The 27,887-nt window shown below is 50.5% G+C and overlaps 7 protein-coding genes across 7 annotated transcripts; 2 read left to right on the top strand and 5 right to left on the bottom strand.

The window, feature by feature from the left end:
* Nucleotides 1–986: 986 nt before the first annotated feature.
* On the bottom strand, nucleotides 987–5,018 carry N7473_001389 (mRNA-binding protein RRP12; the record flags this gene model as incomplete). The annotated part of the gene is made up of 3 exons (XM_057147329.1): nucleotides 987–2,906; nucleotides 2,976–4,883; nucleotides 4,956–5,018. The coding sequence occupies 3 exons, from the start codon at nucleotides 5,016–5,018 to the stop codon at nucleotides 987–989; spliced, it is 3,891 nt and encodes a 1,296-aa protein (XP_057015215.1).
* A 708-nt stretch (nucleotides 5,019–5,726) lies between these two features.
* N7473_001388 (U6 snRNA-associated Sm-like protein LSm1) lies at nucleotides 5,727–6,514 on the bottom strand (the record flags this gene model as incomplete). Its single annotated transcript, XM_057147328.1, has 4 exons — nucleotides 5,727–5,900; nucleotides 5,985–6,100; nucleotides 6,178–6,246; nucleotides 6,319–6,514. The coding sequence occupies 4 exons, from the start codon at nucleotides 6,512–6,514 to the stop codon at nucleotides 5,727–5,729; spliced, it is 555 nt and encodes a 184-aa protein (XP_057015214.1).
* A 1,605-nt stretch (nucleotides 6,515–8,119) lies between these two features.
* N7473_001387 (uncharacterized protein) lies at nucleotides 8,120–9,178 on the bottom strand (the record flags this gene model as incomplete). The annotated part of the gene is made up of 1 exon (XM_057147327.1): nucleotides 8,120–9,178. One exon carries the CDS (start codon nucleotides 9,176–9,178, stop codon nucleotides 8,120–8,122), a length of 1,059 nt encoding a protein of 352 aa, XP_057015213.1.
* A 1,685-nt stretch (nucleotides 9,179–10,863) lies between these two features.
* On the bottom strand, nucleotides 10,864–12,111 carry N7473_001386 (C2H2-type zinc finger protein; the record flags this gene model as incomplete). The annotated part of the gene is made up of 1 exon (XM_057147326.1): nucleotides 10,864–12,111. The coding sequence occupies one exon, from the start codon at nucleotides 12,109–12,111 to the stop codon at nucleotides 10,864–10,866; it is 1,248 nt and encodes a 415-aa protein (XP_057015212.1).
* A 5,765-nt stretch (nucleotides 12,112–17,876) lies between these two features.
* Nucleotides 17,877–18,146, bottom strand: N7473_001385 (uncharacterized protein; the record flags this gene model as incomplete). The annotated part of the gene is made up of 1 exon (XM_057147325.1): nucleotides 17,877–18,146. The coding sequence occupies one exon, from the start codon at nucleotides 18,144–18,146 to the stop codon at nucleotides 17,877–17,879; it is 270 nt and encodes an 89-aa protein (XP_057015211.1).
* Nucleotides 18,147–23,751: 5,605 nt separating this feature from the next.
* Nucleotides 23,752–25,091, top strand: N7473_001384 (uncharacterized protein). Its single transcript, XM_057147324.1, has 2 exons — nucleotides 23,752–24,250; nucleotides 24,393–25,091. Exons 1-2 carry the CDS (start codon nucleotides 24,065–24,067, stop codon nucleotides 24,792–24,794), a joined length of 588 nt encoding a protein of 195 aa, XP_057015210.1. The 5' UTR covers nucleotides 23,752–24,064; the 3' UTR covers nucleotides 24,795–25,091.
* An 811-nt stretch (nucleotides 25,092–25,902) lies between these two features.
* On the top strand, nucleotides 25,903–27,848 carry N7473_001383 (uncharacterized protein; the record flags this gene model as incomplete). The annotated part of the gene is made up of 9 exons (XM_057147323.1): nucleotides 25,903–25,965; nucleotides 26,028–26,105; nucleotides 26,156–26,362; nucleotides 26,414–26,428; nucleotides 26,479–26,508; nucleotides 26,556–26,687; nucleotides 26,750–27,418; nucleotides 27,490–27,672; nucleotides 27,726–27,848. The coding sequence occupies 9 exons, from the start codon at nucleotides 25,903–25,905 to the stop codon at nucleotides 27,846–27,848; spliced, it is 1,500 nt and encodes a 499-aa protein (XP_057015209.1).
* Between the last annotated feature and the right edge of the window lie 39 nt (nucleotides 27,849–27,887).

Raw genomic sequence — 27,887 nt, 5'->3', positions numbered from 1 at the left:
CTATCTATCTGTTTCTGACTTGATGATTCTTGTCGAGATGATTGCTTGCTTGCACTTACTATGTACTTGTATGTATTTACTTATCTGCGAGAAGGGGGGAGGTTGTATGTATGTGTTCCTCTTGCGTTTGCTCTTGCTCTTTGGTTGAGCCAATTGATACCCGGGGTTTCTTGCCTTTATGATCATTGTCCTTGTATTTTTTGTAGGTTCTTGTTTATTGTAGAATAGTATCTTCCTAGCGATGCTTTAAACATGGATTATGGATTACAGAACCATGGGACCTAATCCCGAGGCAAGTATGTACTTATGTTCTTTTCTATGTAGCTAGCATTGTCGTAATAGGGAGGAAGACGAGAGTGTACAAGCGTGGTGCTGCTTAATTTTCTCTCAAGCACCGAAGAATAGAGGATACCACAGCGATCTAGATTCTTCTCACCGAAGTGGTTTCTCCTTCATCTTTCAGGACACCATCTGCTATAACCTAGTCTTAACCAAAGAACAATTCTCATCCATACCTAGACAGTACACAAGATAGATTTAAAATTTATAATGTGAATCACAAATTGACTATCATTTTATTGCAAGTATCTCACATAGCCAACTCCAACCCAAACACAAAGAATAGGTACGAACAAAAACAACAGTAGTCAAACCAAAGAAGAAAATAAACATAAAAGAGAACATAAACATTTCTATGTGCAGTTGCCCTAACAAACTTTTTGCTCGTAATCGAATCATGACAAGAAAACAGGCTCCAATCCAATCGTCTAGAGTGGAAACCTGAATGTAAAATCCGAGTCAAACCCCCGAAACGGAATCGGAATCGCCAACGAGGGGGTATTATGAGGAATATCGTCAACAACTAAACATGAATGCGAGGTGAGGTGTCCAGAGACGGACTAATTCCAATGAAGAAGATAGGTAATTCTGAAGACAACACCGATATTGGATTCTTCTTTTCTGGAAAGTAGAAGCGGAATGACTTTTTACCATCGGCCACCTCCACCACGGACACCTCCCCCTCCACCGCGGCCACGGCCAAAACCACGGCTAGGACCACGGCCAGGACCACGGGGTGCACCGCCGCGGCTAGAGAAACCACCACGACCGGGACCACCGCCACGACCAGGACGAGGGCCACCGCGGCCAGTCTTACCACCGCGGGTGTTGCGCTTGTCGATACGACCAGCACCGGAAGCACCGGGGGTCTTGGGGGCACCGAGACCGCGACGACCCTGGGCTTGGGCCTTGGAGCGGAGATCTTGGCCGATAGCAGCGACATCTTCCTCATCGTCAATGTCCATATCATCGCCGCCGCGCTTCTTAGCCTGTCCCATCTTGACCTTGCCCTTCTGGCCTCGGCGGACGGCATCGGGGCCGCTGACAGCAGCGAGATAGGCGTTGATGCCGCTACCACCCTGGGCAGTGCCGCTCATTTCGGCGTCTGCGGCCTGGTCATCGCCAAGGAGGAGACGGCCATCGGCGTCGAACTTGGCGGCGTGCTTCTTCTTGGAGCCAGGGCCGGTGTTCAGGAAGCGCAGGCTGGGCTTGGTGGTGGAGATGTTGGCCAGGGCGTCCGGAGCGAGCAGATCCAGCGGGTTATCTTCGGGAGACATCTCGCGGATGTATTGGTTACCCTGAGCAGACTTCTTCTTGCCCTTGATGCGAGCCTGTCCTTCGGTGTCAACGTCAATAACGCTGGCGTCATCGTCGTCGTCGTCGTCAGAATCGGAGAAGTCAGAGCCGTACACAGCCTTGTCAAAGGCGTTGCTAGACTGCTGTTGACCCTGGGCCTTGTCTTCTTCCTCCTCTTCATCGTCATCGGCAGCACCCTCCTTCTTCTTGCGCTTGTTACGCTCACGCTGCTTACGAATGTTCACAACAAGCTTGCGGTCCTCCTCGCCAACAAGGTTCTCCATAAGAGGAGCACCGAAGCGGCGGACCAGACGGTCGATGATACCCTTGACCTTACTGCGCAGACGACCCTTGTGCTCCTTGTTCCAAGCCATCAGGTTGGGGACAAGAGCAGACAAGCGCGGACGCAGAGCGTCATCGGGGAGAATGACAACGGCGACCTTGACGAAGCCAAGGACGGAGCGGACAATCTCGCGGTTGTTGCTGGTGAGGAAGAGCTCGACAGTCTGAACAAGATCCGAGAGGATCTCAGAACGCAGGTCCTTGTAGAACTCAAAGAAGAGACGGGACAGAGCAGTGACGGACGCAGCTACCATGTGAGGCGATGAGCCAGCCAGACCAGCAGAAACCATGGTGAAGAACTCTTCAATAGTGGCTGGCGCATCGGGCGAGTCATCGGGCATGTGAGGCACCAAGGAGTTGCGAATCACAGTGCCAGGAGGGTTGCGCTCAGAATCAATGGTGCGGCGAGCAAGGTGAATCAGCAGGTCGAAGGCAGCGGTACGAGCCTTCTCGTTGCTTTCCTTGCAACCGAGGACAACCTCTGACAGAATCGAGGGAATGAAGTGCAGATCGGACGTGGGCAGATTCGTGACCAGCTCGTCGATAGCAAGCATGCGGTCTCGGCGACCAGAAGCAGGGGTCTTGTCCGAAGTAGCCAGCATGAGAGCTTGTAGCTCACCGCTGCGTTCCTCCAAAGCGGCGCGGCCGGTCTCGGTGGAGGCAAGGCGGGGGATCAGCTTGTAAGCCTTCTTAATGAGCTGCTGGTCAGGGTTGGGTGAGGAGCCATTGAGAACAGCTGCAGCCATGCCGAACAAACCGCTGAAGCTGGAGCGAGGCAGGTAGATAGACATGGCGATAACCAGATCAATCAGGGTGTGAGAAGTCGGCGGCATCTTGTCAGATGAGGCTTGCTTAGCGGCGGGGTTTTGCTCCTCAACAAGGGATGATTCAAGCATCGTAGTAACACGAGTGAAAGTCTCATTGAGTTCCTGTAGTTTAAAAATATCAGTAGAAGTCGTCAATGGACGTTATGTCCTCTAGGTGCAAATTTGACTGACCGTTTCGGGAGTGATGCTCAAATAGGCATTGATGCACTGCAGAATGTAGCCACGGTGGTGAGGAAGAGTCTGACTGTAAACGTTGAACAGCACTGCCAGCAAGTTGCTGGCAAACCCAGCCAGATGAGCAATGTTCTTCGTGGCAGCCACCTTGGTGATACGGCGCTGCAAGATCAAGTCGTCCTCATCCTTCTCCACGGTCAGAATCGCCTGGTTTGACTCGACGAGGTTCTGGAGGGCCCGGCAAATCTCAACGCGCAGCTCGGTCTGCTTGTAAAGAACATTGGACAGCAGCTCTGCAAAGGTCTGATCGAAAGCCTCTGTGAGATCAAGTGGCAGCTCACAGTAGCCGGGAAGAACACCCCAGGTTTGCTGAACCAGAGTCTCGAAGATCTTCGTCTCCACAGGCTTCTCGGAAGACTTGTAATCCATCATCTTCTGGTAAAGGGCCTCACTCAAAGGTACCATCTCCGAGCGGAAGTGGGCCAGGTTGGTGTTTGTAACGTGATCACGGAGGATAGGCAGCATCCAGACACGACCGGGTTGGCCGTTCTTTTGTTGCATGATGTTCAGCGGCAGGAGCTCGAGAACAGCCTCCGGACCCATGGCCTCAATGGCACTGCCGAGAACACTATCGGCCTCCTTTTTACCGTGGAAGGCCTCGTTGCTACGCAGCTCACCAATAGTCGTGACAATATCAACGAGGAAGGGGCTGGAGCGCCACTTGAAGCAGTCAAACATGGCGGAGCAAACGTTGAACACCTCCTGCCAAGCAGCCTGGTACTTGACAGAGAGCAGGTCAGCAGCAGACCGGGCAAGCTTCTCCAGAGTCTTCTCATCGTAGACGGAAGCGTCCACAATGACGCTGTCGGGGAGGCAGTTGTGCAAGAAAGAGATCAAACACTCGGAAGCCGAGACGCGAATGTTGTGGGAAGGAGAGGCCAAGAATCCGGAAATAAGCTGGAAAAGTTCGGGCAGCTTCGTAAATGTGTCCTCGGGGTTGATCTGAGCAGAGACGTCGTATCCGCGAGACAGCACCGCGATCCAGGGAGGGAGAAGCTGCGAGTCATTCTGTGCGGGCTTGAGCTCGGAGATGGCGTCCAACAGACGGGGAAGCTTGGAAGACGAGAACTCGTCGGCCATGCCCTCGAAGATCACCTCGAAGACCTCGAAAGCGCCCATGGTAATGTATTCATTGGTGGAGCGGGAGGCGTTCATCAGAAGTTCACACAGCGCCTCGATCTTCTTGCTGGGCCAGCCGCCGGAGGCAGTGGCAATAGTCTTGACAAGTTGCAGGGAGTGAATGATGAGAGGCTCGTGGCTGTCGCGGTTGGCATCATGTCGAGCCTTCTTTTGCTTAGAAGCGGCCTGGATGCTATCACCCAGAGTCTTCATGGCAGACTCGGCGCACATATCTGCGGCCGGGTGGTCAAGCGACGGGCTTGGGGGAGGCGTTTTCAGAACCTTGATAAGCGCTTCCTGGGCGCGCTTCCGAACCTTGGGCCGGTGGTCGACCGAAAGGCTCAACAGACCGGCCGTCGCACGGCGGGGGCCGATTTGAGTGTGAGGCAAGTTCCATGCGGCGGCATCTTGGGCAATGAGGAGCGACTCGAGGCAGCCAATTGATGGTCGCAGGAGGGGGGCTTCGACTTCGGGGAGAGAGAGGGCCGGCGCGAGGCTGGTGAGGATCTGGGAGAATTTCGAGCGAAGAATCGGAGCGGGCACGTAGGTAGTGGTGATATCGAGCAAGTAGACGACGGAGGTCGCGAGATCCTTGTTGACGATGCCCTGCTCGGCGGACAGGGACTGGGAGAGGAGCGCAAGAAGCGCAGCGAAGTATGCGGTCGCAGAAAAGTCGGCCTTTTGATCGCGAAGAGTATCCTCCACTGCAGAAAGCACCACGGCAGTCTACATTTGCATTGGTTAGCGGTCTGGCTGGTGGCTTCGAAAAGATCGACACGGCGGAGGAAAAACACGTACATGGTGCTGGTTCTGCAGCTTAGGAGACTTGATCTTCTCAAGCTTCTCCGCCAGAGTCGCCATGGTGATTGTTGACGACGAGGAGGAGAAGAATAGAAAAGCGTGCGGGGAGGCTGTTCTGGCGGTGATGGAGAAAACTCGTGAGAAAAAAAAAGGTGCAGCGGGATCTTGGCGGTTATCGATAAGCACCTATCAACCACCGCCTTTGAGCTACGAAATCTTTCATACTCTACGAATGCATATTTTAGTCTGAAAAATGTATGAGATGGACCGTCAAGTCGTGAATTTGTTACTGTTGAACATAAATAAGAAAAAAGAAAAACGTGTGTCCCAATTGGGATATGTTGACGGTCGTCACACCCTTGTTCACCAGCGTCCCACCATCTTCCAAGTGTAGCCAATGGTATGGATGCGCAACAGACAATGCGATGGATAGGATGCGCTTCGAGTTCGCGGTCTCACTCCTTGTACTCGATTGAATAGTGCTTCCTCCCTGTAAAGCCGTACGTAAGCCGGCATGCACAAAATTGATGATGCCTTGAAAATTCTTCAAAGCCGATAAGGAATGAAGCCCTGGTCGGGCAAAGACACCTCATCTTAGCATCCACATCTGAACATAGAAGGTCGGTCCAAGCATTGGAGTTTTATTTCATCCCCAAAGCAAAACTCGTCTTGTATAAGATGATCCAATGGTTCCAAATTATGCGGCATGGGAGTCGAGGCCATAGGAATGACGGACGAACGCACAAGCAAATACGCAACAGAGCCCCCTTAGAACAAGATCTCACCACTATGCTCAGGCTCGAATCCAAGTGCCTGGAGCTCGGAGTGTCGCTTCTTATCTCCCTGCTTGCGCTTGCTGTCTTCCTTCTTCTTCAATTCGAAGACTTCCTCGAATGGGGCCTTGGTCACGGTAGTAGGGATATCGTCCTCACGGTCGAGGTCCTAGACAAATTTATGTTAGAACGCAATTCTAAAGAGACACGCTTTCTGCTCGAGGGCAGATTTCAGGGTATTCCTTGCACATACCACTTCTCCCAAAAGAAGAACATTCTCGCCGCGCACGAGGAAGATGCCGCGCGGGACATCAGCGTAAAGCTTTCCAGCGTAGATTCGCTCAATGGTATCCTGAAGAACAAGGTTCGCTACGAGTTCGCGCCAACGGAGATGGGGCTTATGGTAAGCCAATGCTTCTTGAAGAGGTCTTTTGCGACGTTCATACCGAATTGATCCCAGCTTCGCAAAACACCAATCAGTTTCCTCCCGTCGCGGAGGACCAAAACGAGCTTTTCTGTACGATGAAAACAGTCCCCAGATTAGCATGAGATGCTTTCAGAGCCAGCATCCGCCTATATCAACGTACTATCTGTCAAGTCCAAGAGTTGTGCGGCGGTTGTGAACATCTGAGGAGGAAGTTGTGGGGGACCGGACTGGGTCGTCGGAGCTGAGGGGCCAAGCGCATTCTGCTGTGGTTGTCTATGTTGTTGCTGTTGCGACTGTGGCTGCTGCTGCTGCTGCTGTGCGTTGCCAGCAGTCTCGTTTAAAGATAGCCGCTCCATGTTGGCTGTAGGTGGAAGGTGGGGGTGTGGGAAAACGAATGAGGCGAGAGCGCGCGGGCGACGAAGAGTTCGGAGGGGGATAATAATTTCAGGTTGGATTTGATGAAGACTCCGTTCTCATTCTGGTCGAAGCTGCGTACGTCGTATTCGAGAGATCAGCCAAGTCTGCGACAGCCTGAGCGAGTTCTCCGAGCCGGAGATGGACATCAAGGGCGGTGAGTTTGTCTTGTTTGCTTGTATGCCCGCAGTACTGTACTACATGAGCCCGGATTTTCTCGAGGTGATCCTATTGACATTAGTTTTGAATATGTCAAGATTTTCCTCCTTTTTCTTCTGCCCTTGTTATTTTTGCATCGACAATTTTCTGTTTCCTCTTCTAATCTCTGCCAATCATCTCTTTACCGCCGGATTTGATGCAAAACTTCGTGGCATCAGGATCCAAGTATCAAACATCAGAATGTTGCGACTAACTCGACACGATATCGAAACTTTTACGCCTCTGATTTTACACCTCATTTCCATTATATTTGCGAGTGCTTCTCACAAGACCAAGAATCCATTCCCAGGCCTGATCCTAGGGCATGACCTCGTAGAGGGAGGAAACCTTGAACATGCAATTTGTCCCCACAGTTCATTAGTGATACAGTGGGGTTCCATAAGTTTGAAACCCGGCAAATCTTCAACATCATCTTTGCAGCCACGAGTGGAATGATGACTAAAGAATGATACCTAAGTCACCAAGAAAGAGGATTTAAATGACCTTCAGAAAGACCTCTCGAAAAACAAGAAGTGGAAGCATATCTGTTGAGCGATTTCTCTAGTCTCTAGACTCAGACTTTTGAACTAACACAGTAGGACCGAGTCAGCCATGAACCCTGTACTTCAAAGACTAGATGCCGTATCAGAAAGTCCACTCAATTGCGTAAAAGGCCGTAGTTGCATCGAGTCTAGCGGTGAAGCAGGTGGAGTGATAGATATATACACCTCCACCCACGATAATCACTGTCTGCATATGTTGTTTTTCAACACACTTTAAGCGAGTCTCACTCGTGAGTTCACTGCGATATATCAAGCAGACCAATCCATCTATCGAGTCTAACGTCATGATCAATCGACAATCTGATCTATCGAGAAACATCCATGTCATGTGACTTGAGTGGAGGTATCAGGTGACCTGTCTAGACTTGTCATAGATTTCGCAGGGAGGACAAACACTCTCTCAATCCGACCAGAAATATCAGATAGAGTCTTTCAAGTCATCTATGACCTTCACGCAAAAGGCCCGCTCAATTGACTATCAGATCAGGTCCACACTAATAAAAAGCAAGCACAATGTTGAAGTGCACGACCACACAAAATACAAACTATACAAGAAAGGAAACCGCGAAAAACAAGTTGCCAACAATGACGAAAGGGGGAATAAGTCAAGTCAAATCAAACCAAATCAAAAGACAAAGTCAAAGTGAAAGTGAAAGTGAAAGACAAAGATACATAAGAGCAAGTCGCAAAACGCTCCAGGGAAATTCAACCACAAACACAAAAACTTTTCTATCAAACCCTCACCCAAGGGCATCATCTCCATCTCACCATCATCTCATCACTTCATCACACCACACTAACCCCCCTCGACTGCCCACGCATCCTCTCTTCCCGCCTTCGACTGTAAGGCGCGCAATACGGTTCATCCGCAGACCCGATACTAGCACGAACACCATCCTGTGAGCGGTGATACGCCGGACTAGACGGCGCAGGCGCAAGTTGCATCGCCTTGAACTGTGCGTCTGAAATGATCCGCCTCCCGTACAGGTAGCGCATCAACTCGAAATCCGGTCTACTCCCGGCTAGCGTCTGGCCGTGCTGGTAGTGGTCTGCGGCGACGTGGTTGAGGAGACTGTCCCAGGCGGACGGTTGGTCTTGGTCTTGGTCTTGGGAGGATGCGGCTGGATGAGATGAGCTAGCTGGAGGTGTTCGCGGTGGTGGAGGGGTGAAAGGGTGAGTATCAGTTGGTGATGTCTCAGTGAAAGTGGAAGACTGGTCTGAGTTTGAAACTGGTTCTTGGTCGATGAACTCCGTGTCCGGACAGAGAGGGCATCGCGCCGTTCGTGGTGGTGGGTGTGTACGGAAATGGCTCAGGACATGAGTCCTCCACTGCGTGGCATCATCAAAGGCCTCATGGCAGTCCAACATGTGGAACAAACACGCATAAATCCCCGACTCGGCCGGAATTAGATCCAAATTCGAGATCGCATTCGAATTCGCATTCAGATCTATATCTGAATGTACCAGCGAACGCGCCGCAGAACTCACCGACGGCGCGGCCGTACTCCACGATGAAGAGGATACTTGTGAGCGCGCACGCCCACCACTGCCGCCAGTCACACCCGTGATAACGGGCGTCATTCGATTCTCCTCGACCTCACCTCCGACATCCCGCTCGACTCTCGCAACAAAGGCAGGACCAAGTCTCCGTTCAGCCACAGCCGCAGACGCAGACCCAAACATCCCATCCGACCCGCCATCAGACCTCGTCTCCACCGACGAGATCGACGGAGACTCCGACCCGCTTGTCAAGCCCGGCAGAGGCGGCGGGGACGACGAGGGCATCCGGGTGGCACGGATGATCACCTCACTTTGCTTTTTGCGGATAGGGTTACTACCAGGCATCGAGGGGAGAGAAAGCGGGGGTGGAACGGAACAAGCCAGCCGCGACGCAATATGCAGAAGGCGATCGATCTGATCTGGGACTTGCGCAAAAGTTAGAACGAAGGTACAGTACAGTCAGTACTTCTGTATTGAGGGCCGCGGGCTGAGGTAGGATGATGATGATGATGATGATCTGAGGGGCAGAGTAGAGTGGGAGTTTCTCTCGATCTTGCTGTCTGTTGCGACTGGTTGCCTTCTGTCTGCTCCGACATGCTCCGTGCGATACGCGGGGAATTAACGGGTGCCCTTTTTGCGCCGGGGAGGGTTGGGGGGTTTGGTCGTCACCGGAGGGTTCGGGGATTACCCATGAGTACCAAAAGGGTATTGCGTGATCTTGTATAGATACCCGATGTGGGAAGAAAGGAATGACCGGACATGAAAAAGAAGAGAGACCTGATATACTTACATCCAGATTCCAGCTCTATACTTCCCTCCCAAACTCGCTTCACCAACCACGATCAAACCGCAATACCAAAAGTCCAACCCGCAGTTGCAGTTTCAGCTAAGGTACAGTACCTATCCAACACTCAAGTCCAGACACCGGATAAGTTATACGGTACGTACCTTATCAAAAAACAGTCAGCATGCACGACATCCATCCCCAACCCAACCCAAACCAGTCCACCCCTCCTCGAACCGCGGCCACATACCGCAACAAAGTGGATACCCCCACGCACAGCAGCGCACTCAATTCAATGCAGAAAGCTCAGTCATGCAGGCACATGCTTTGCCTCGTGAGATGATGAAGAGTAGTGGGGTAGAGCTATTCAGTTTCGACGGCGAGGATTGGGTGCTTTGAGCTTTTGGGACGGAATGGAACTGGTGTTAAGTGGTAGGTTAGTTTGATGGTTCTTTTTTTTTTTCGGCGCTAAGATTGATGGAGGGGGAGCGGGGGGAGGGGCTGATGTTTGAGGTGGACTAAGATCTAAGATTGTAGTGTGGTGTAGTGTATATTGGTGGTGGTATTTGATTGATGATTTTCTGTTTAAGGTGAGTCTTTTCTGAATGAGGATTTTGGAAAATGGAAAGGCAATATGGTAGTCTCCTATTTGCAATCATTATCATCCATCGTCATTGTACTTCTAGTGAAGCCAGGTGGCATCTCGTAGCTTACGGGGGGCCGAAACTCTGCCCTAAGCTGATCAAAAACCAGTGATTACATGACAATTTACATAGAGAAAAATATTAAGATAAATTTTCTTTCATATTTCCAGCCGAAGCCAGTAGAGCCAATTAGGAAAGTAAAAGGTAAGAGGGAACATCCAAATCGATGTATAAAGTGGAGAGAACCACAGGTCTCAGAGAGGAGAATCACAAGAGAAAAAAGAATTTTGGACGCGAAGGAATGGGGATAAAAATGAAAAGTGAAAAGGGTAGAAAAAAAAAAAGAAAAACAGCCACGGAGAATTTCCCAGCCCCATCTATTTAGTAAGAGACGCCTTGATCAAGCAACAAGGGGAAAAAAAAAGAGGAAAGAAAAGAGAAAGGGAAAGAGATACACCGATCCATCCAAACCGACACCGTTGATGCCTGCAACCCAGAAAAAATGCACAAGTCTATATCGTTTCGTAGCGCGCATAACAGCAAATTCAAGAAGACATAAGAGCGTGGGAGGAGAGATTCAAATCCCACGAGGGATGAGGAGATCAGAAGCGATCGGCCAGGTCACCGCCCGCGACTGAATTATTCGCCGATGAAGACATCGAAGAGAAGCCAGTGGGCGGGTTCAGCATGTCCTGCACTGCAACCTTGGGTACCTGCGGTACAGGCAGCTTGCGCTGTGTGCCGTCTGGTTTTGACATGATGTCTGTGATGCTGGGACCCATGTGACTTTGACCGGGGCTGTAGTAGTTGGGCCCCTCTGGCTGAGGCTCCATGGGGGCGAGAGCAGGAGTGTGCTGGAGAGACAGGTGGCGGATGGAAGGCAGGTGCAGCTCGTTGGCTCCCAATGGGCGCAGGCGAGGAGAGTGCGCGGGAGTAGCCAGAGGAGTGTGGTCAGGAGTAGGAGAGAGCGAGTCGTGAGAGAAGGTAGGAGACGAAGGAGCAGTAGAGTTAGGCGAGTTAGGGCGGGAGCGCTTCACACGATGCCCGTATCCATCGTCGTCATCATTGGAGTGCGATCGAGTCATGTTCTGAGAGATCGCGTAGGCGGAGAGTGAAGGTAGACCACGACTGTGATGGCGCGATCCGTACATGTGGTGTCGCGATCCGTGGTAGCCCAAATGGTCATCCCGCTCGACCTGCGAGGCAGCAGTGGCCAACAAATTGATGTCCATACCCGAAGAAGCGCGCTCCGAGGTGCGCGAATAGGGGCCTAAATTGGAGCGCATGTGGTTGGCATAGTTGGAGAAAGAGTGAGGCGGAGAAACATCCGGAGAGCCGATCTGAGAAACAGGCGCAGATCGAGTAATGGGCTTGCTGGGAGGAGGCATCATGTTGGCAGCGTTGACCATGGCAGCATCTTGTCCCGCAGCAGCCGCCGCAGCCGCAGCCAGGTGCTGGGCCTTGTTGCTTCGACGAGAGTTGGGGTTGTTGTGAATGCGCGAGTGACGAGTCAACTCATCCGAGCGGCTGAAGCGCTTGGTGCAGCCCGGGAACTGGCAGGCGTGGGGCTTTTCACCAGTATGCGTCCGAATGTGACGAGTCTGATGCTCGAGGCGGTGGAAGGCACGGTCGCAAAGAGGACACTTGTAAGGCCGGGGAAGATCCTGGCGGACCTCCTCATTGGTGGGGCGTGCACCCTTCATGAGAGGCGGCAACAAGCTGACGGAAGAAGCCATGGAAGGGTCTGACGAGGGTGACGAGGTAGGTTGGGCAGTGGTGGGCAAGGCCGAATCCGCTGCTTCTTGGGGGTTCAGTAGATTGGAGAAACCCACTGAGACCGGAGGAGACATGTGAATATCTCCTTTCAGGGTTGGATCGAGGAATGAAGACCGGATATATAGCCCGGGAGAGGATTTCCAAGGTAGTGTTGGTATAGAAGGGGGTTTTGCGAAAGAGGATGTGCCGAGGCGGATGATTTGCAGGGGTGGTGTTCCAGAGCTATAATCGTCCCGGGTCGATCAGATCAGCGAGGGGGTGATCGTATAAAGATGTATACACCTCGGACCGAAATGGAGAGGGAAGCTATTGTACCCAAGTAGTGCACAGGGTGAAAATATGGGGATGCAGGAAAAGAGAGAAGAAGAGGAAGAATCTGGAGACGGCGATCTGGGGAGCAGGAGTTGATAAAGGAAGGGGGAAGGAGGGGAGTATGAGGAATGGAGGGGAAAAATGAGGAAGGGAGAAATCGGGGAGGGCTCGGAATCGGCGCGAGTTGGGTTTTTGGGGGGGAGAGGAAGAAAGAAAAAAAAAAATTGGAAAATCAAAATGGAGAAAAAGGAAGAGAGGGAAAAAAAGACGTAAAAAAAAAGAATAAAAAAAGAAAAATCCGAGTCGAAAGGGAGCAGAACTTATCGGATCGTAACAAGGTTGAGCGACGGTGTGGGGGAACAGGGACTGGGGGGGCGAAAAGGGAAAAAATCGGTGAAAAAATGGGAGAAACACCCGAAATGGGGAATGAAAAAAAAGAAAAGAGGAAAAAAAAAGGTCGACAAGTTGCAACGTGCACCCGGGAAGATCGTCTGGGACCATTCCGGCTAAGAGAAATTTGTCTCGCTCGATAGGAAGAGATTAACACTAAAAGTACAGAGTACAATCGTGCGATACCACAGAAGATAGAAGAAATAAGATACTTAATCCTTGATCCCTAACACTCAGAGATCATAAAACGATAGTACTATAGGGTATATAGGTATAACGAGCAGTGCCATTGACATCGATGCACGAACTACTACAAAGAGTCCAGTTCGGCATAATCAGATGGCCGGATGGCGTGTCGGGGGAGAAGGGGGTAAGATACCAAAAGAGCAACGCAGAAAAAAATGAAAATGAAAAAATAAAAAAAATTGCACCCCAAATAGGTCTGGGCAACGTACTCCATACCGCAAATGTGGGGACCAGGGCGACTTTCCGGACGCTACGACACCGAAGGTCCTCTTGATTAGCTCATACTTCTTGGGCCATTCCCGACCTGAAGATCCGTGGCCTGATTGCCCCCGGTGCGTGTCCCCTTCCCCCTCCTTCCTCCGTACGCTCCGTACTCCATACTCCATACTCCATTCTGTACTTCTGTACGACCACTTCCGGCTATCGCGCGTCTGGAGTAAAGCTGGGGCTTTCCCTTATCTTGGTATCTTTGGAGGACTGAAGAGGGGGGCATGACCACGATATGTCTACCGTACCAACTATGACCATTGCTTTGTTGCTCTCCCTCCTCCTTTTTAACCCCCCTCATACAATAGGTAGTTCTTCCGTAGTGATTCATACAGAGATAAATAGTAGCAAACCCTCACCCGGAAGAAAGGATGGTTAAAATGGATGATAAACGATGATGGCATCACAAGTGGCAATGACGAAGAACGTACACTAATCGGTCCCCCCTCGAAGATCAGAGAAGGTCGCGAACAGTCCAGACCCAACACATCTGGGGAGGGGGAAATATCCTGGAATTCCGGGGCAAAAGAACCTTAACAATCAAACGATGTACCCTTTTAAGGTCGATCCCTTTTCTCCGTATCGAGAAAATGGGTTGTACAAGTCGTGCATGCCAGAATCGACCGTACCTATAGTAAAGATAAGGGAGAGAGTATTGTCTTGTCATGTCTTTGCCCCCGGCCGATCGGCCAAGCCCAACTTTTTCCTCCGCCAGTGACGAAGGGGCGGATCATAGATGATGTCGACACATGATACATGATTTGGGCATGATTTAGTCATGGGGGAAAGGGAAAATCCAAGAGGTCATTCAGCAAATCCTCCCCGGATGGAAATGGCTCGTCCGGGAATTAGTCGGGTCACATTGGGATTGTCTTGGAATCGGTCGATCTGATTATACGGGATGGACTGTAGTATATGATTATAGTTTAAATCCTGTAACCTAGGTTGTCTATAGATAAATATCATCTCCAACTGTAACTACGCGACCGTTTCAGACACAATGATTTACTCGAATCATGGTTGCCGATAAACCACCGACAAGCTCCAGTACTAGAAACTCTTACTGTACTAAATCGGATGAAATACCCCGGATTTTGTGGAGGACCGTGAGCTCCCTTCCCCGTCCTCGAGACGGAGTGTACGGAGAGAATAGTCCTGTCTGTGCTTCTATCATCCTTCGCAAAATAGGCACAAACAGTCCGACCCCAGACCAAGACACTCTATATGTATGAAAAGTACGAAAGTACATGCTCGATGCAGATCCAGCGATACGCTCACCTTGATAGTTGATACACACTGATAGGCGCGGATCGTCCAATAATTGACGATTGGCGACGCACCCTGCAGCCGCAAAGCCGCATCTCGCGCTGGCCAAAATGCAAATCTTCCTGCGAATCGCATGCGCGTGGGCTGTCAGCTCAGCTCGGCGGAGAGAAGAGATGACCACGATCACGATCTATTTTCTGTGTCATCTTTTTCATTCTTTGTTTTTTTTTTCTCGCCCTTACACTGAACACGTTGTCGTCCAGTCGTAGCTCTTTCAGGTTGCATCGTGGGCTGGTGACGGCTGAATCGGAAATTTGCGAGGGCTCTTGTCAGCGCCTCCAGCACCCAGTGTGTACCCCCAGTGCTGTAACCCCATAAAATAACCCTTTTGGTGGTCGAATCAAAATTCTCCTGTAGTGGCACAGGTTCATGCTCCCCGGAAGGCAGCCACGATTCTTCTCAAGTCTGGAATCTGGAATCTGGAGTCTAGAGTGGCAGTCCGGAGTAGGTACCACTACTGTAGTCTGGGTCTGGAGTATAACCGGACAATCGACCGGAGATTTACCGGTCGGGATGATGTGCTACTCTGCCTATCTCTCACTCTCAGCTCCATGCTTATCGCAGAATTCCCGTACGGACCACGGAGCAAGCTCAGTAGTCACTAGTCGCATCATCGCCCCGAAGTAAATCCATCCATCATTAAGCGATAAACCCGGCTGCCTGACCTTGGTGGACAAGACCCAGAAAATTACCGACAGAGTACGAATGTACATAATGAAAATTGGCGTGCCCAGAAGGGGGACCATTCGCCTTCTCCCGTTCCCCCAAGACCACCCCCAAGCAGTGGACCACTGGACACGTCCCCCAACTTCCAACCCCCATGGGATGATAATAACCGCCCCATCATTCCATGGATAAAGAAAGATACGCCCACTCGGCAAGATCCTCCCCACAGCCGCGTCTCCCGGCCCAATTTCGGCGAGGCGATTATTGAACGGTAACTACGGTTGTGAGCCCCCCATGTGCCGAGTATTGCGAATTTGGTTGGATCGTGAGGAAAGAGTGAAATGAGGCGATCGGGAGGGAGGATGGCTAGAGAAGGAAATCCTAGCCTCTGCCCGACAATCATGCAATATTAACAGTTGGCCATGTACAAAAATCGAAATAGCTTTCGTTATTATCCTTCCTGCCCAGACTTGACATTAACTTGTGAGTAATTCCTTGACAAAATCCCTTCCATCCTTGAACTCTATACTACTGTAATTTACCCCGTGCCCATGCCCATGTCCGCGTGCATTTCACTTCTTCACCCTGGTTCCTAAGTTCTACACTTCCCCCTTTCGACAAACCCACACTGGTACTCGTACTCAACTCCCTTGGAAGCTAAGCTGGAGCAGTTCGAGATCCACGGCGGTGGGAGCTAACCTGCATACGTGCAGCAGGGATGGAGCCCCTTAGTCGCAGATCTTAAGCAGCCGCCGCAGTAAGTCTGTATGAACTAGGGTATAGCTGTCCATAGCTCTCTTCTTTGCCTATATTAATCCAAATCTACCCCCGGTCTATCATCCTATAGGTCAAGAAAAGACCAAGATAGTGGCGAACCGTTGATTTTTTTTTTTTTTTTGGCAGCTTCGGATACTGCTAGTCTGTTTTACCCCCTTTGAGTCGGCGGATCTCCGCATCCATGGAGGTTTCTCCGTGGCGGGATAATTGAGGGGAGATTTTTCCTTCCGTTTGAGTCGGGGACCCCGGATTATTGGCAGCTCGACCACACAAGCTAAAATTCAGATGGCACAATCTTTGATTGTTCATCGCTAATTGTCGTGGCTTTCGACTCGGTCGTATCTGCTCCGGACCCCGTTGGTTAGTGAGTGGGTGAATCTACTAGTTGGATATAGTCAGCTGACGGGGAGGGGCCTCGGGTCTTTCCAAAGATTAGGATAAGGCCACATCTCCACAGTCCACACAAGTCCCCTCGTCGCGAGTTTGTTTGTCTATAGGTACAGTGCTACGAGTACGGCCTGCCGGGTCGCAAGTCGACCGTACTGTAGACCGTAGTCAACGGAGTTCTTTTGCCCGCTTTCTCTGTCCACCAAAATTGCCCCATTCAGCTAACCCCCACCCCCACAAGAACCTAACACTGCCACTGCCAATACCACACGTCTTCACAGGCAAATTCGGATTTTTAAAAAATTAAAAACTAAAAATTAAAAATGAATCCTCACTTTTGTGTAAAGCGTGACCTGAAGTAGGTTTAAACCCTTCGCTTTATCCACGGGGAATGGCGCCATTGTCTCTGGAGATTCTCCGGATTCGACGCGGTCGATCTGCAAGAGAGGGTCCAAAGCAGGTACCAGTTCAGTAGTAGCCGTGGAGAGTACACCGGCCATAGTGTATCTTAGACGGAGTGTCGGAGTTCCATATTACCATTCCTTATCATCCAATAATTATCCGCATTTTGCCGAGTAAGGAAGTACGCAGGAGGTGCCTTGGGGCTGGCCTTCCTGAAACCGTCTCGGTTCTTCTTACACGTTACTGCAAGCTGTCAACCTATCTTTGTTCGAGATGCGTTAGGTGTTTCAGCGAGCTGACGAATAGATCTGTCTATCTCCATGATTGCATTCTTCCTCCGTATCTGCTGTAGTACATGTACAGATATATTTCCCGTTTGGCCCTTCAGCCGGGATTCAGCTTCCGTGGCTAAATGATATCTTCAACATGTATCCATCCATTAGAAAAATATTTCCATATTCGCCTCGTCTGACTTTCCCTCCACAAATCATGCAGAGATTTCTCTCCAGTCCTGGAGATCGTGACCCGCGATCGCACAGATCGACATAATTACCCACGCGCTATAACCAGTAGAGCGTGGGGGGAAAAGATAGGCTACAGGACCTATGGGGTTCTGTACAGGCAACACATTTTCGTGTCAATAGCCGATCGAAGCGGGCAGGACTCGCCGAAAGCGTCGCTTTCATGAACCACGACTGGGTAAATATGAGAGAATGAAAATGGATACAGTTCCAACCCATCTCTTGTCCCTTCTTTCTTTTTCCCTCTCTTTCCCTTCCAGTCTCTTGAGTTCTCCCACTTCCCCGCCAGTCTGGTTCCGGTCAGTAATGATCGCCCCGACAAAGTTTGAAAAAAGATGGGACCCGGGGATCTTCACTTCCAACTTTACGCCCGACACATCCTCTACCCCGCAATCTCCAAGTTGGGGTTGTGGATAATCTCATTATATACATGATCGGCTGGAAGATCAGATCCATCCCGATAACGGTCTACCAATGCAATCCGTGGTTTTGGATACATCTTCAAAAATCAATACATACATATATCTATCACCTACCTATGCTTATCATTCCAACAGGGATAAACCTAGTCGATCAACATGATAAGTAGGAGGAGCCTTCCGGCATTCCGCGATCGCCAGACTTTGGGCCCGTGTGAGGCGAGGGCTGACATTGACTGGTCCTCGTCGTCCGACATCGCAGATACGCATAATTAGGAAATCGCTGGAGACGTCAGAGATTGCACAGCGCGTCCGCGGAACGATGGGGTAGACACTGGAGAAAGGAGAAATGAGATTGACCTTAACCTTGACTTTCCTTTCCCCCGCAGTGGCCATGACGCCATTCCGGGGAATGAGGTGGTGCAAAGTTTGAGTTACAAGCACCTCATTTTCCACTTTACAATTTCCGCCCTTTATCGAAGATTAACCCATTTCCCCCGCATACGGCGGATATTCGAGTCTTCACATCATCAGGTGGCAAAGCCTCGTATCCTCGGGACGGAGTGTGATACGGTTGGATGATCAGAAAAAAAAGGAATGGGAAAAGGGATCGATAATCACGAAATCGACCAAGAAATCCTGATCGCGTAATTGTCAGATTTATCGAAAGAGCCCGAGTTTTCCGAGTCTCTCGTGATGTGATTCCTGGTGGCCTCCCGTTCTACCCGCCATCTCGCGGACACGCAGACCTTTCACCGCGATACTACTCCAGTAACTACACATACGAAAAAGTATATTCCATCCCAGCAACCTAAAAGGCAGGACGATATGATTTTAGTCATAGCCAAGCGCAATCCGAACGAGGGATGCAAATTTCCTACGTTATCAAAACTTGTCATCTCCACTGTCCGATCCCCCAGATTATCCTGCAGGGCGAGAACCAACGATAAGCGGGCCATAAACTTGGCACTAGGAAGCCCTTGTTGGAACTTGGAACCAAAGCTCAGCTCAGCACGTCTTGTCTCAGCCGCCCTTCTCGACCTTCATAGGCCATCGGCCATTTTACGGCCACCACTAAGAGCTTCATGCTTCATGCTTCACCAGGGCGCGCATCAACACCCCGTCTAGACAAAGTTGCGCAGCACGCAGCCAGTCTCAGCCTCCCATGTCCCCCTTGCGGGTGAGTCATGACGTGCTTGCTCAGGGAGGCGGTGGACATACATAAGTCATACATAAGTACAGTACTGTAGAGGTAGACGTCGACGTAGACACCGACACCGACATCGATCAGACCAGACCAGACCAGACAAGGATCGGGGATTCATCGCCCTCCGTTTCATTTCCAATCCGCCCCAGTTACTCCCCGCTGGCGATCGCCTGTGCGGGCCTACGGGCCTACTACGGCTGCGGGCGCTGAAACTCATAGCCCGCGCCACGGGGAGTACACTCGTGAGTCAAGGGGTTTGACATGGACATGGACTGACTGGTGAGGGTTCAGCCACGCCTGCAAGCTGCACTGGCGTGACAGGCGTGCTGTAGGTGCCAGGTGGATGATAAATATCTTGTTACCTAATACGTATCTGTCAATTGTCAGGGAGGTCTAGGGTACACCCTAAGCCCTGTGCCCTATTAGGTACTGTTCTGCCTATCTACAGTGACGAAGTATGAAGTACCTCCTGCAAGAACTGCAAGTACAGCCCGGGCCTTGACGCTTGACAGAATGCACTCCAACCCTGACGCATTTGTCAGAGACGCCAGAGCTTAGGTGGCATCGGTAAGCTGTCTTGTTTCAATTTCAATATCAAGAATTTTCGCCCTCTCCTTTCGTGCGATGATGTGGTAACATGCCTTTCCTCCCCCTCGAGACGAGGGTGACATTTTCTGTTGCTTGGCAGGTTCTCAATGCGGGGAGGACAAGTTTCCCTTTCTAAAAATCCGGGGTAGGTTTAGGTTCGCCGAGAATGGAACCTCCTTAGCTAAATTGCCTTGCTTGGATAATTATCCGCGGGCACTGTATGATTGTCGTAGATTAGTATTGTGCTACGGTCTATGAACTTACTACCACACTACCCTCCAGTAATCATACGCAAAACCAAAACGAGGGGTAAGAAGATAGCGGTCGGGTCCAGTTACTCAGTCTGGGCGTGGGGAAAGGGGGGTTCGCGGTGTAACCCCGGTCTTTACATAAGAGATACAGCGATACCTACACTCCGCTAACTCTATCCGGATATCCGGATAGACGGGATAGACGGCAAAGGCAGCAACCCAGGTATCCTTTGTACAAAGATTTCTCCGGGCGGAGGACAGTCATGCTATAGCCACTCACTACCTATTCCCTAACCACACGCACTCTGCCCCAACGCCAAGGCGAGCGATCCGCGATCCACAGCTTCTGGAACAGACACCCCTGGCCCAATGAGCGCGGCGAGGCGCATCATGCTGATATCACCGTCCCCAGGATGCGGGGCGTGCCGGAGTCCGAGATCAGATTGGCTGGTTGGGGAGATAGGGGATTTTTCCACCGTCATCGAATACTTAGACAGAACAGTATACAATAAAGGACATTGGAGATAGAGAGGGTGTGAATTGATCACTGATGTAAAAAAAAAGGGGGGTGGACACTGGGGGTAATCGATATGCACACAAAGAAAAAAAAACTTGCGGACACCGGCAGAGCAGCGAAGGAGTGGACACCCAAGGCCCGCATTTGGGGCATTTAGGACGGTGCTAAACAACTGCTTCCGTACAATTCTTTTGTATCCAGTTCTCGGTGAGGGCCGAACAAGTCCCTCAATCCTCCTTCTGATTCTCACCTTCTCCATTGTACCCACTCCACTTTTTTTTTTTTACGTCCCGCTTTGAGGCAATTGTTTTTCTTAGTTTACTGGAGATGATTTTATCGATTGACTAATCACTAGCGACAGAGAGAAATTTAGAAGGGGCGAATTACAATCCGATAATCCCAGATCTATTTTGGCTTACCCCATATCTCGCGGCCAAGTCTTTTTGCCCACTTTACGCCCCGATAGGGTAATCTAGCCCCTCGTCCTTAGCCCGTCTTAGCCTCCGCGCGGCGGGGCAGAAAAAGGAAATGGCCCCTGGCAGTCGCGGCGATCGACGTGAGTCCGCTCAGCCACTAACCAAGACGGAGGAGCACAGTTTGTGCACACTCATAGTTCATAGGTATTATCACAAGCTCCTATCGTACGTACAAGGACTATGAAACCAATCAGGAAGTATGCAAACTACTGTGCAGTACTATGTACAGGCTTCCCCATTCTAGACTGAACAGACACGGAGCGCATCCTCCAAGTACAAATCGGAGTAGACATGACATACCTTTGAGATATGACAGGTCGCCACAAGATATCAACGCACCCGCTTATCTACCAATGAACACCTCCATGTCCACCACCACTTTTGTCCACGGGGAAATACCACAACAGGGAAGAGCAGAGCAGATAAGCCCCGAATAAGAAAATCCGGCTCTCAACTCGGATCCAGATCCTTGACCTGGGGAACCGGGATTGAGCACGATCCAGAATCTTGAACTTCGGACCCCCTAAATTGAAAGGAACAAGCAAAAAGTCGATGATACAATGCATGTCGTGCTGGCCACTCTCGCTTTCACATGTTATGCATAGTCCTGGTGAGCTTGCGAGCTCCGCGAGCTATCCTACCCGGGGTGGCTTTTTCGGCGCCCTTGACGGATAGGTACCCCCTACAGTTACCCCCTAATCAATTAATTAGTGAAGTCACAAGTGAATTACTCTAACTAGATGGTGGGCCCGGATCCAGATCCCCAGAGTTCTCCACGAGCTAGCAGCTGAGCTTCTGGTTGGGGAAGATTTTCACATGTAAAAGTCTTGCTCCAGTACTCCAACTCCAGTACCAAGAAGATAGCATGTGTCTTTACTCCGTACTCTGTAGCTCTGACGCCAACAACATGTGCTTATCGCGTGCGATGCGCGCTGTCATCAGTGGCTTCTTTACACTTCGCGGTTTAACGGACGTTGCTGCTTCTTGTTGCATTCGTCCCGATCGGGGACCATGTGTGCATTGTACCTTGCCGAGGTTTTTCGGATGCCCCGATACAGTTCTATAATCGGTGGATGATGCCATTATTATTCGTTGTCCTCGCAAGATCATCTCAGTTGAGGGTGATAGGCATTATCGCATGATCGGTGCGTTTTTTGGATGATCGACTGGCTATCTATCCTGGCTGGTATGAGGAGGAGTAGGTTTACTATTCGGAAGACACGCCGTATTGAGTACATACCCACTGCACAGTAATGAGCTGCATTCAAATCTAATATTGCGTCACGCTAGCATTAATAAAAAATAATGATACATTACTAGAATGAGCTTGTCTGTATTTACGAAGTGCTTCATGCTGAAGGTCAAGGGGCGGATAATTAGCAATAGAGTCCACGGTGTCCTATACATATCGTTCTGTACTCTATACCGCACCACTCCAGGATGACGGAATGACGACAGAGGACACGGAGGTCCAAGCTAGCTAGAACCCTCGCTACTGCAGGTACACACCGGTCCAGACTCTTCAATCATCAGCCCATCTACATGGATACTCATGCTCCTACACTCCTACTATACTACTATAGGGCTGGGGTGCAAACGCAATGCAGTTGTACGGTATGATCGGGGAAAATCGGAAGACGAGCATCGAGGGGCAATTGTGCCATTCTGGCATGAGTTGCGGGGCTTAGTGTGGCTTTTTTTTTTCAAGACTCCACGATGATGATGGTGGAGGCTGACCCCATCTAGAGTAGTGCGAAGGGGAAACTGTGGTTACTCTGTCCCAAAGGAGTCTTCATCCGGGTAGAGTGGTAGTACTGTAGGGGCTGGCTATTCGATGGCTGAATGGCAGGCCATCCACGGATCGCGGGCCCGGCTCTTGCAGATCTCGCGATATAGGTGATGACGGTTGGAGATATGCATTTTGAAAATTCTTCACGATAATCGCTACTCGGAGTAAGAACTGTACAGAGCAATGGCAGGGCCCAAAAAGGGGTCGACCGGTGAAGCCTTTCAAGCAAGTTTACCTAACGCCCACGGGGTTCTTCCGCAGGTGCAAATTTTTTCTTACACTCCGTCCTCTCTACGAAAATTTCTCCATTCCTCCTCCACTTCAATGGAGATATTCCGAGCCGCGGGCCCGGTAACCCTCGGCCACTGATTCGGCACGGCAATGCCGATTCTCGGGCTGGCGTGCTCGTGAGCTCGGCCCTGTGTGGCTCGTTGGTCTTCTCTCGCTGGGCTTTCATCTCCACACTTGGGACTACTTGGACTTGGGGAGCTGACTACCCTTGACTCCTTAGTCTCCTTGAGACCTTGCCTACTCGGACTCAGATCTCCCGGTCTCTGGCCCGGTCTGAGGTTGCGGTGTTGGCTCCCCGAGATTCTTCCGAGGCTCGAGGCTCGGTGGCCACCCGCGGTGGTTTTGCCCCTGGTGCGAAAAAGCAACGCTGAACGGCAGCCACGTACGAATTCCGCTTGGTTCACTTCGGACGTGCCATCCATGATTTCCATGGACTATCTGATGTTTGTGTGAGCGCTTTCGCTTTACCTGCCTTGATAGCGAGGACTAGCATCTTACTGTACAAGTTCTCTCGGGCGGAAAGGGGCCTTCCCCCACTCGGATATACTGTAGGCAATTACGCCGCGCTGGTCCAATGGTCCCCCACTATCTCTGGTCAGTGGTTCCAACTTCCCTTTGCCGATGTGCGGAGGTTTCCAGGTCCTCTTCTCCGCATCAACCATGTTAAGCGGTGTGGTTTTTTTTTCTGTGGGACATGGTGGTTCGGTAAGGGCGAATGATTGTGGAGGGGGCCCTATCTCCATCCCACAAAGTACATGGAGTGCTTTGCAGGTGCCTGACTACTCAGGTTGCAGTACGCGATAGTACTTCATACCTCAATTATAATCTCTGACTGATGACACGCTCTGCATTGCAAAGAGTTTGTGTCAGAGACACACCCCATGTATGAAATATACACTTGTCGGGATTCTCAATACACTATCACCATTCAATATGACCTATTCCATCTCTACTGTTCTTATCACCTACTATCACTACTTCGGAGCAATGTCCGGCCGCCCCCAAAACGGACAGGTCATTCTGCCGGGTCCCTCCGCCTGGAAAGCGGAGAATCTGCTTGACTCCAGTGCGCCGCGACCAGCTTCCCAGCTCACTAATAGCCACCGAGCACGGCATTGCTCCTGTCTAGTCCCTCTCCAGCTTCCATTGACTTCCCCAGTGTCTAGTCCACGCTTTCCAGCGGGCCCTTGACACCATGGCACCCCCGCGCCAGCGCACCGCCGCGATCGTTGACGACTCGAGGTCCGAAGCCTCCAGCGGCACGCGAGAGTTCAAGACCACCGCGCCAAAGAGTCGAAAGACTGCCACCGCAACCAAGGACAAGGTCTCCGTGACGAGCGCTCCTATAACCATCGAACAACCCATCAATGAACAGCCCAGGGTACGTACAGCACTCAACAAAACTTGGAAGAGGGGAAAAGGAGAGAACCCTCAAGCGGCAAAACGACGACGTCAAAAAAAAGACAGTTACAGTCAATGCCTCTTACAAAACCTCGCTAACAAATCATCTCATCTCTGTACAGGTCCCCTGGCCCGATCTCCCCCTCGACATCCTCCACGCCTACCGCCACGTCCACAAACTCCCCACCCCCTCCGCTTTCTCAACAGACTACTCCCGCCTCATCCTCTCCCAAGGCGTCGGTCTCCGATCCCCAACAGCCCTCGCCGCTCGTCGCGCCCAATCCACCCGCTCATCTACCCGCGAGCGTAACGGTAACGCCGCACAAGACGCCGAGTCCCCCTCCTCCTCGTCCCTGCACCGCATCGTCGGCCAAGACCGCGTGAGCAAAGACCAGTTCGCGCTGGTCGTCCGCAAACACTTTAACAGCGCTGGCTTGTCTGAACAAGAAACAATTGCGCGGTTCTTGTATACTGTTCGCGAGGAGCGGAGGGGTCGTCAGTTTAGACTGCGGTTCCAGCCTTAGCGGGCTGGGAGATGCTTGCTTGATTTTGTTGCGCGATGTGTGGCTGCTTGGTGGTTGAGATTTGCTTGAGTGGCATTCGCGCTGGGTCTACGTTCATGTGACATCTTTTTATGATACCCATTGGCGTTTTGGGATTGGGGTTTTTCTTATTTCTTATTGCGCTGGATTGAGGTGCAAGCGTTTCTGTACAGAGTCTTTCTAGATGCCTCCCACCTTCCATTGTATAGCTAGTTTTATGGTTGTATCGCTTACTGGGATATATTATGGAGATGCCCGGATATCTCTTTATCATTCGCGTTCAGTTCTCTATTGCTACCTAGTCTTGGTAGCGATGGCAGGCCAACAAATATTCAGTGGCGCCTCTGTAGATATGGATAAATTGTCTTACTATAGCCCATTGAGCATGTCATAATGCACATCTATGGTCTTCCCTTATCATTTCGGTCATGTACTTGAGAATTTTCAGCTTCTATACTGTCTACACCTTGAGAATGGAGAGGAAAGGACACTCATTCATGTTGTTGTAGGCCCATTTGTACAATCTCAATTCAATATACCAGCTCAGTACTCTCCCCATATTGCACTACTTAGTACCTGATTAATCACAAAAGATCTCGATCTTTTCAAGTCAAATCCAACATTATTCTCATCGACCCACTTGTCCATGACCTCATTTGATATCTCACCACTCTAGCCAGCCACACCAAATATGTTGATCCCCAAATCGCGACACGCCTCAATTGAAGCATTTAGCATATCAATTAATCTATTTACCCCAGACTATCACCCCATTATAGAGCACGTATGAGTCCCCGCCACCCCACACCAAAACAATACCCCGGATCCATTCGGACCCGGTCACCAGAATAACCCCCCGAGCCTCACGACCACCAATCAGATCGACCTCATCCCCAACTTCACTTGTTGCAGATTCCTTGGTTTGATGAATAAAGTTCAGTGGAGTGCTAAATCCTGGGGAATCTGATCCCCGCATTTATCTGGTGCGAAGGGGGTTTCTTTTCTTTAAAGGCAGACAGGGTGAACTAGAGATGTATGTGCATTGATCTAAACCTGTATTTGATATTGGAAACATCTTCCCGAATCCGCCATGTTTGATGAGTATATCCAGGGCAAGGCATTGCGCCGCCTTTCTCGGTTTAGTTGCTCTGTGGTATGGTTGCCCACTGAGGGAAGACGAATTTGTGTCCACTCAATTGCTCATGACTTTGATAGGGATTCTTGATCGAGGGCTACCAAGCCGGAGTCCTCGGTGGTGTACAAGAGACGAAACCCTTTCTTAATGCAATTGGGGTGAGATTTTACGTGTAAATCCCACAGAGATCAGTTTCTGACATTACTAGAATCCTACTGGCACTGAAACGATTCCCATGATTGCGTCCTCGTATACCCTGGCAGCGGCATTTATGTCTTGTGTCGTCATGCTTATTGGGATGCCACTCGGTCGTCGAAGGTGCATTATTATTGGGAATGCGTTTATTGCGATTGGTGGGGTTATTCAAGCTACTTCATATTCGGTTCCTCAGATTATCGTTGCTCGAGTTCTTTGCGTGAGTAATGCGTGAGATTTTCTGCTTTGAGTTGAGCTAACGAGAGTATAGGGATTTGGGATTGCAGTAAGTCAAGTGGAAGTAGATTGGTGCTTTTGAAACTAATTAGTTTGCAGTTCATCACTTGCAATGTTCCAATGTACATGGTGTGTATTCCTTGGCCTCCTTGTCAGACCCTAACTAACACTCGCAGTCTGAGATGAGTGTCGAGGCTCGGGAACGCGGACCGGAGGTTGCAATCAACTGCTCGTCCCTGCTATTCGGAGTTGCACTATCCTATTGGATAACGTTTGGTTTCACTCGCATGGCAAACCAGGTTTCCTGGGTAGGAATCAACCCAGTCCAGTCACTTCAAGCCTCTTTCTCACGACTACCATTTATTCCCAGCGCATGCCAATAGCTTTCCAAAGCCTCTTCGCCATCCTCTCCGGTGTATCAATGGTCTTCCTACCAGATACCCCCCGATGGTACTATGCTCGCGACAACATCCCCGAGGGCGACAAAACCCTCTCCCGAATCTACGGCGTCTACCGCAATGGCACCACCAATCACAGCACCGTGCCAGAAATCCAAGCCATGAAACAGAATATCATGGAAAACTTCCACGTTGAAGAAGAATCAGATAACCGTCTAACCTTGCTAAGTCTTATCTGGGATACCACCCCACTCCGTGTGGGCCGACGAGTGCGGATATCCTTCCTGATTCTTGCTATTCAGCAGTCAATGGGTATTAACATGTTGGTCTACTATATGACGCTTATCTTTACGAATGTCGGTTTATCGGATTTCCTGGCTTCGTTGTTGGCGGCGATTTCTTTGACGGTGCAATGGGTTGGTTCGCTGTTATGCGTCGTTACTATTGAGCGTATCGGTCGTCGCAGGATTATGATGTGGACGGCTTGTATAGAAACATGTTGTATGCTTATTTTCGTGGTCTTGAATACGCTTCAGGATAAGACCGTTTCGACTCAGTGGGCTGCGGCGATGATCATGTTCCCCTATATGTTCTTTTATGGATGGGGATGGGTTGGTTGTCCATGGCTTTATGGGCCAGAGGTATGTTTTTATCTATTCAAACTGCATAGTACGACCTTTTGAGGGAGGAAACGCTGACATGAAGAATTCAGATTGCACCTCTTCGGTATCGCCATATTGGATCCGCAGCTGGTCTTCTCGGCGTGTGGCTGTTCACTTTCCTCACTGTTTTTGCAGGAGGTATTGCTTTCGAGACTGTCGGTCCCAAAATATGGATTTGGCCGCTTATTTTCAACGCCATCGCTTTTCTCTTTGTGTACTTTATGTGCCCTGATGTGAGTTGCCTTACTTCTCTCGATAAACGAAATACAGTACTAACAGGTTACAGCCGACCAACAAAACACTCGAAGAAGTCGATGCCCTTTTCGCCAAGGATGAGGCTATTCTTAACCGTCTCAACCATCTTGTTGATGAGAAGCCTACTGCGCAGGAAATTGAAAAAGCTACTTAGGCAAGAGGGGTGAGGGGAGGCAGACTAAACCAAAGTCTT

Source organism: Penicillium subrubescens, assembly GCF_028828155.1.
Source record: "Penicillium subrubescens strain IBT 31985 chromosome Unknown utg000001l_segment0_segment0, whole genome shotgun sequence".
NCBI classification, from domain to species: Eukaryota; Fungi; Ascomycota; class Eurotiomycetes; order Eurotiales; family Aspergillaceae; genus Penicillium; species Penicillium subrubescens.
This window is presented reverse-complemented; position numbering and strand designations above follow the sequence as displayed.

Excerpts from the sequence above, each read along its gene's own strand:
- N7473_001384 (XM_057147324.1), top strand. The coding sequence starts at position 24,065 with ATGGCACCCCCGCGCCAGCGCACCGCCGCGATCGTTGACGACTCGAGG. Across the intron at positions 24,251-24,392 it reads CCATCAATGAACAGCCCAGG|GTCCCCTGGCCCGATCTCCC; the intron begins GTACGTACAGCA and ends ATCTCTGTACAG.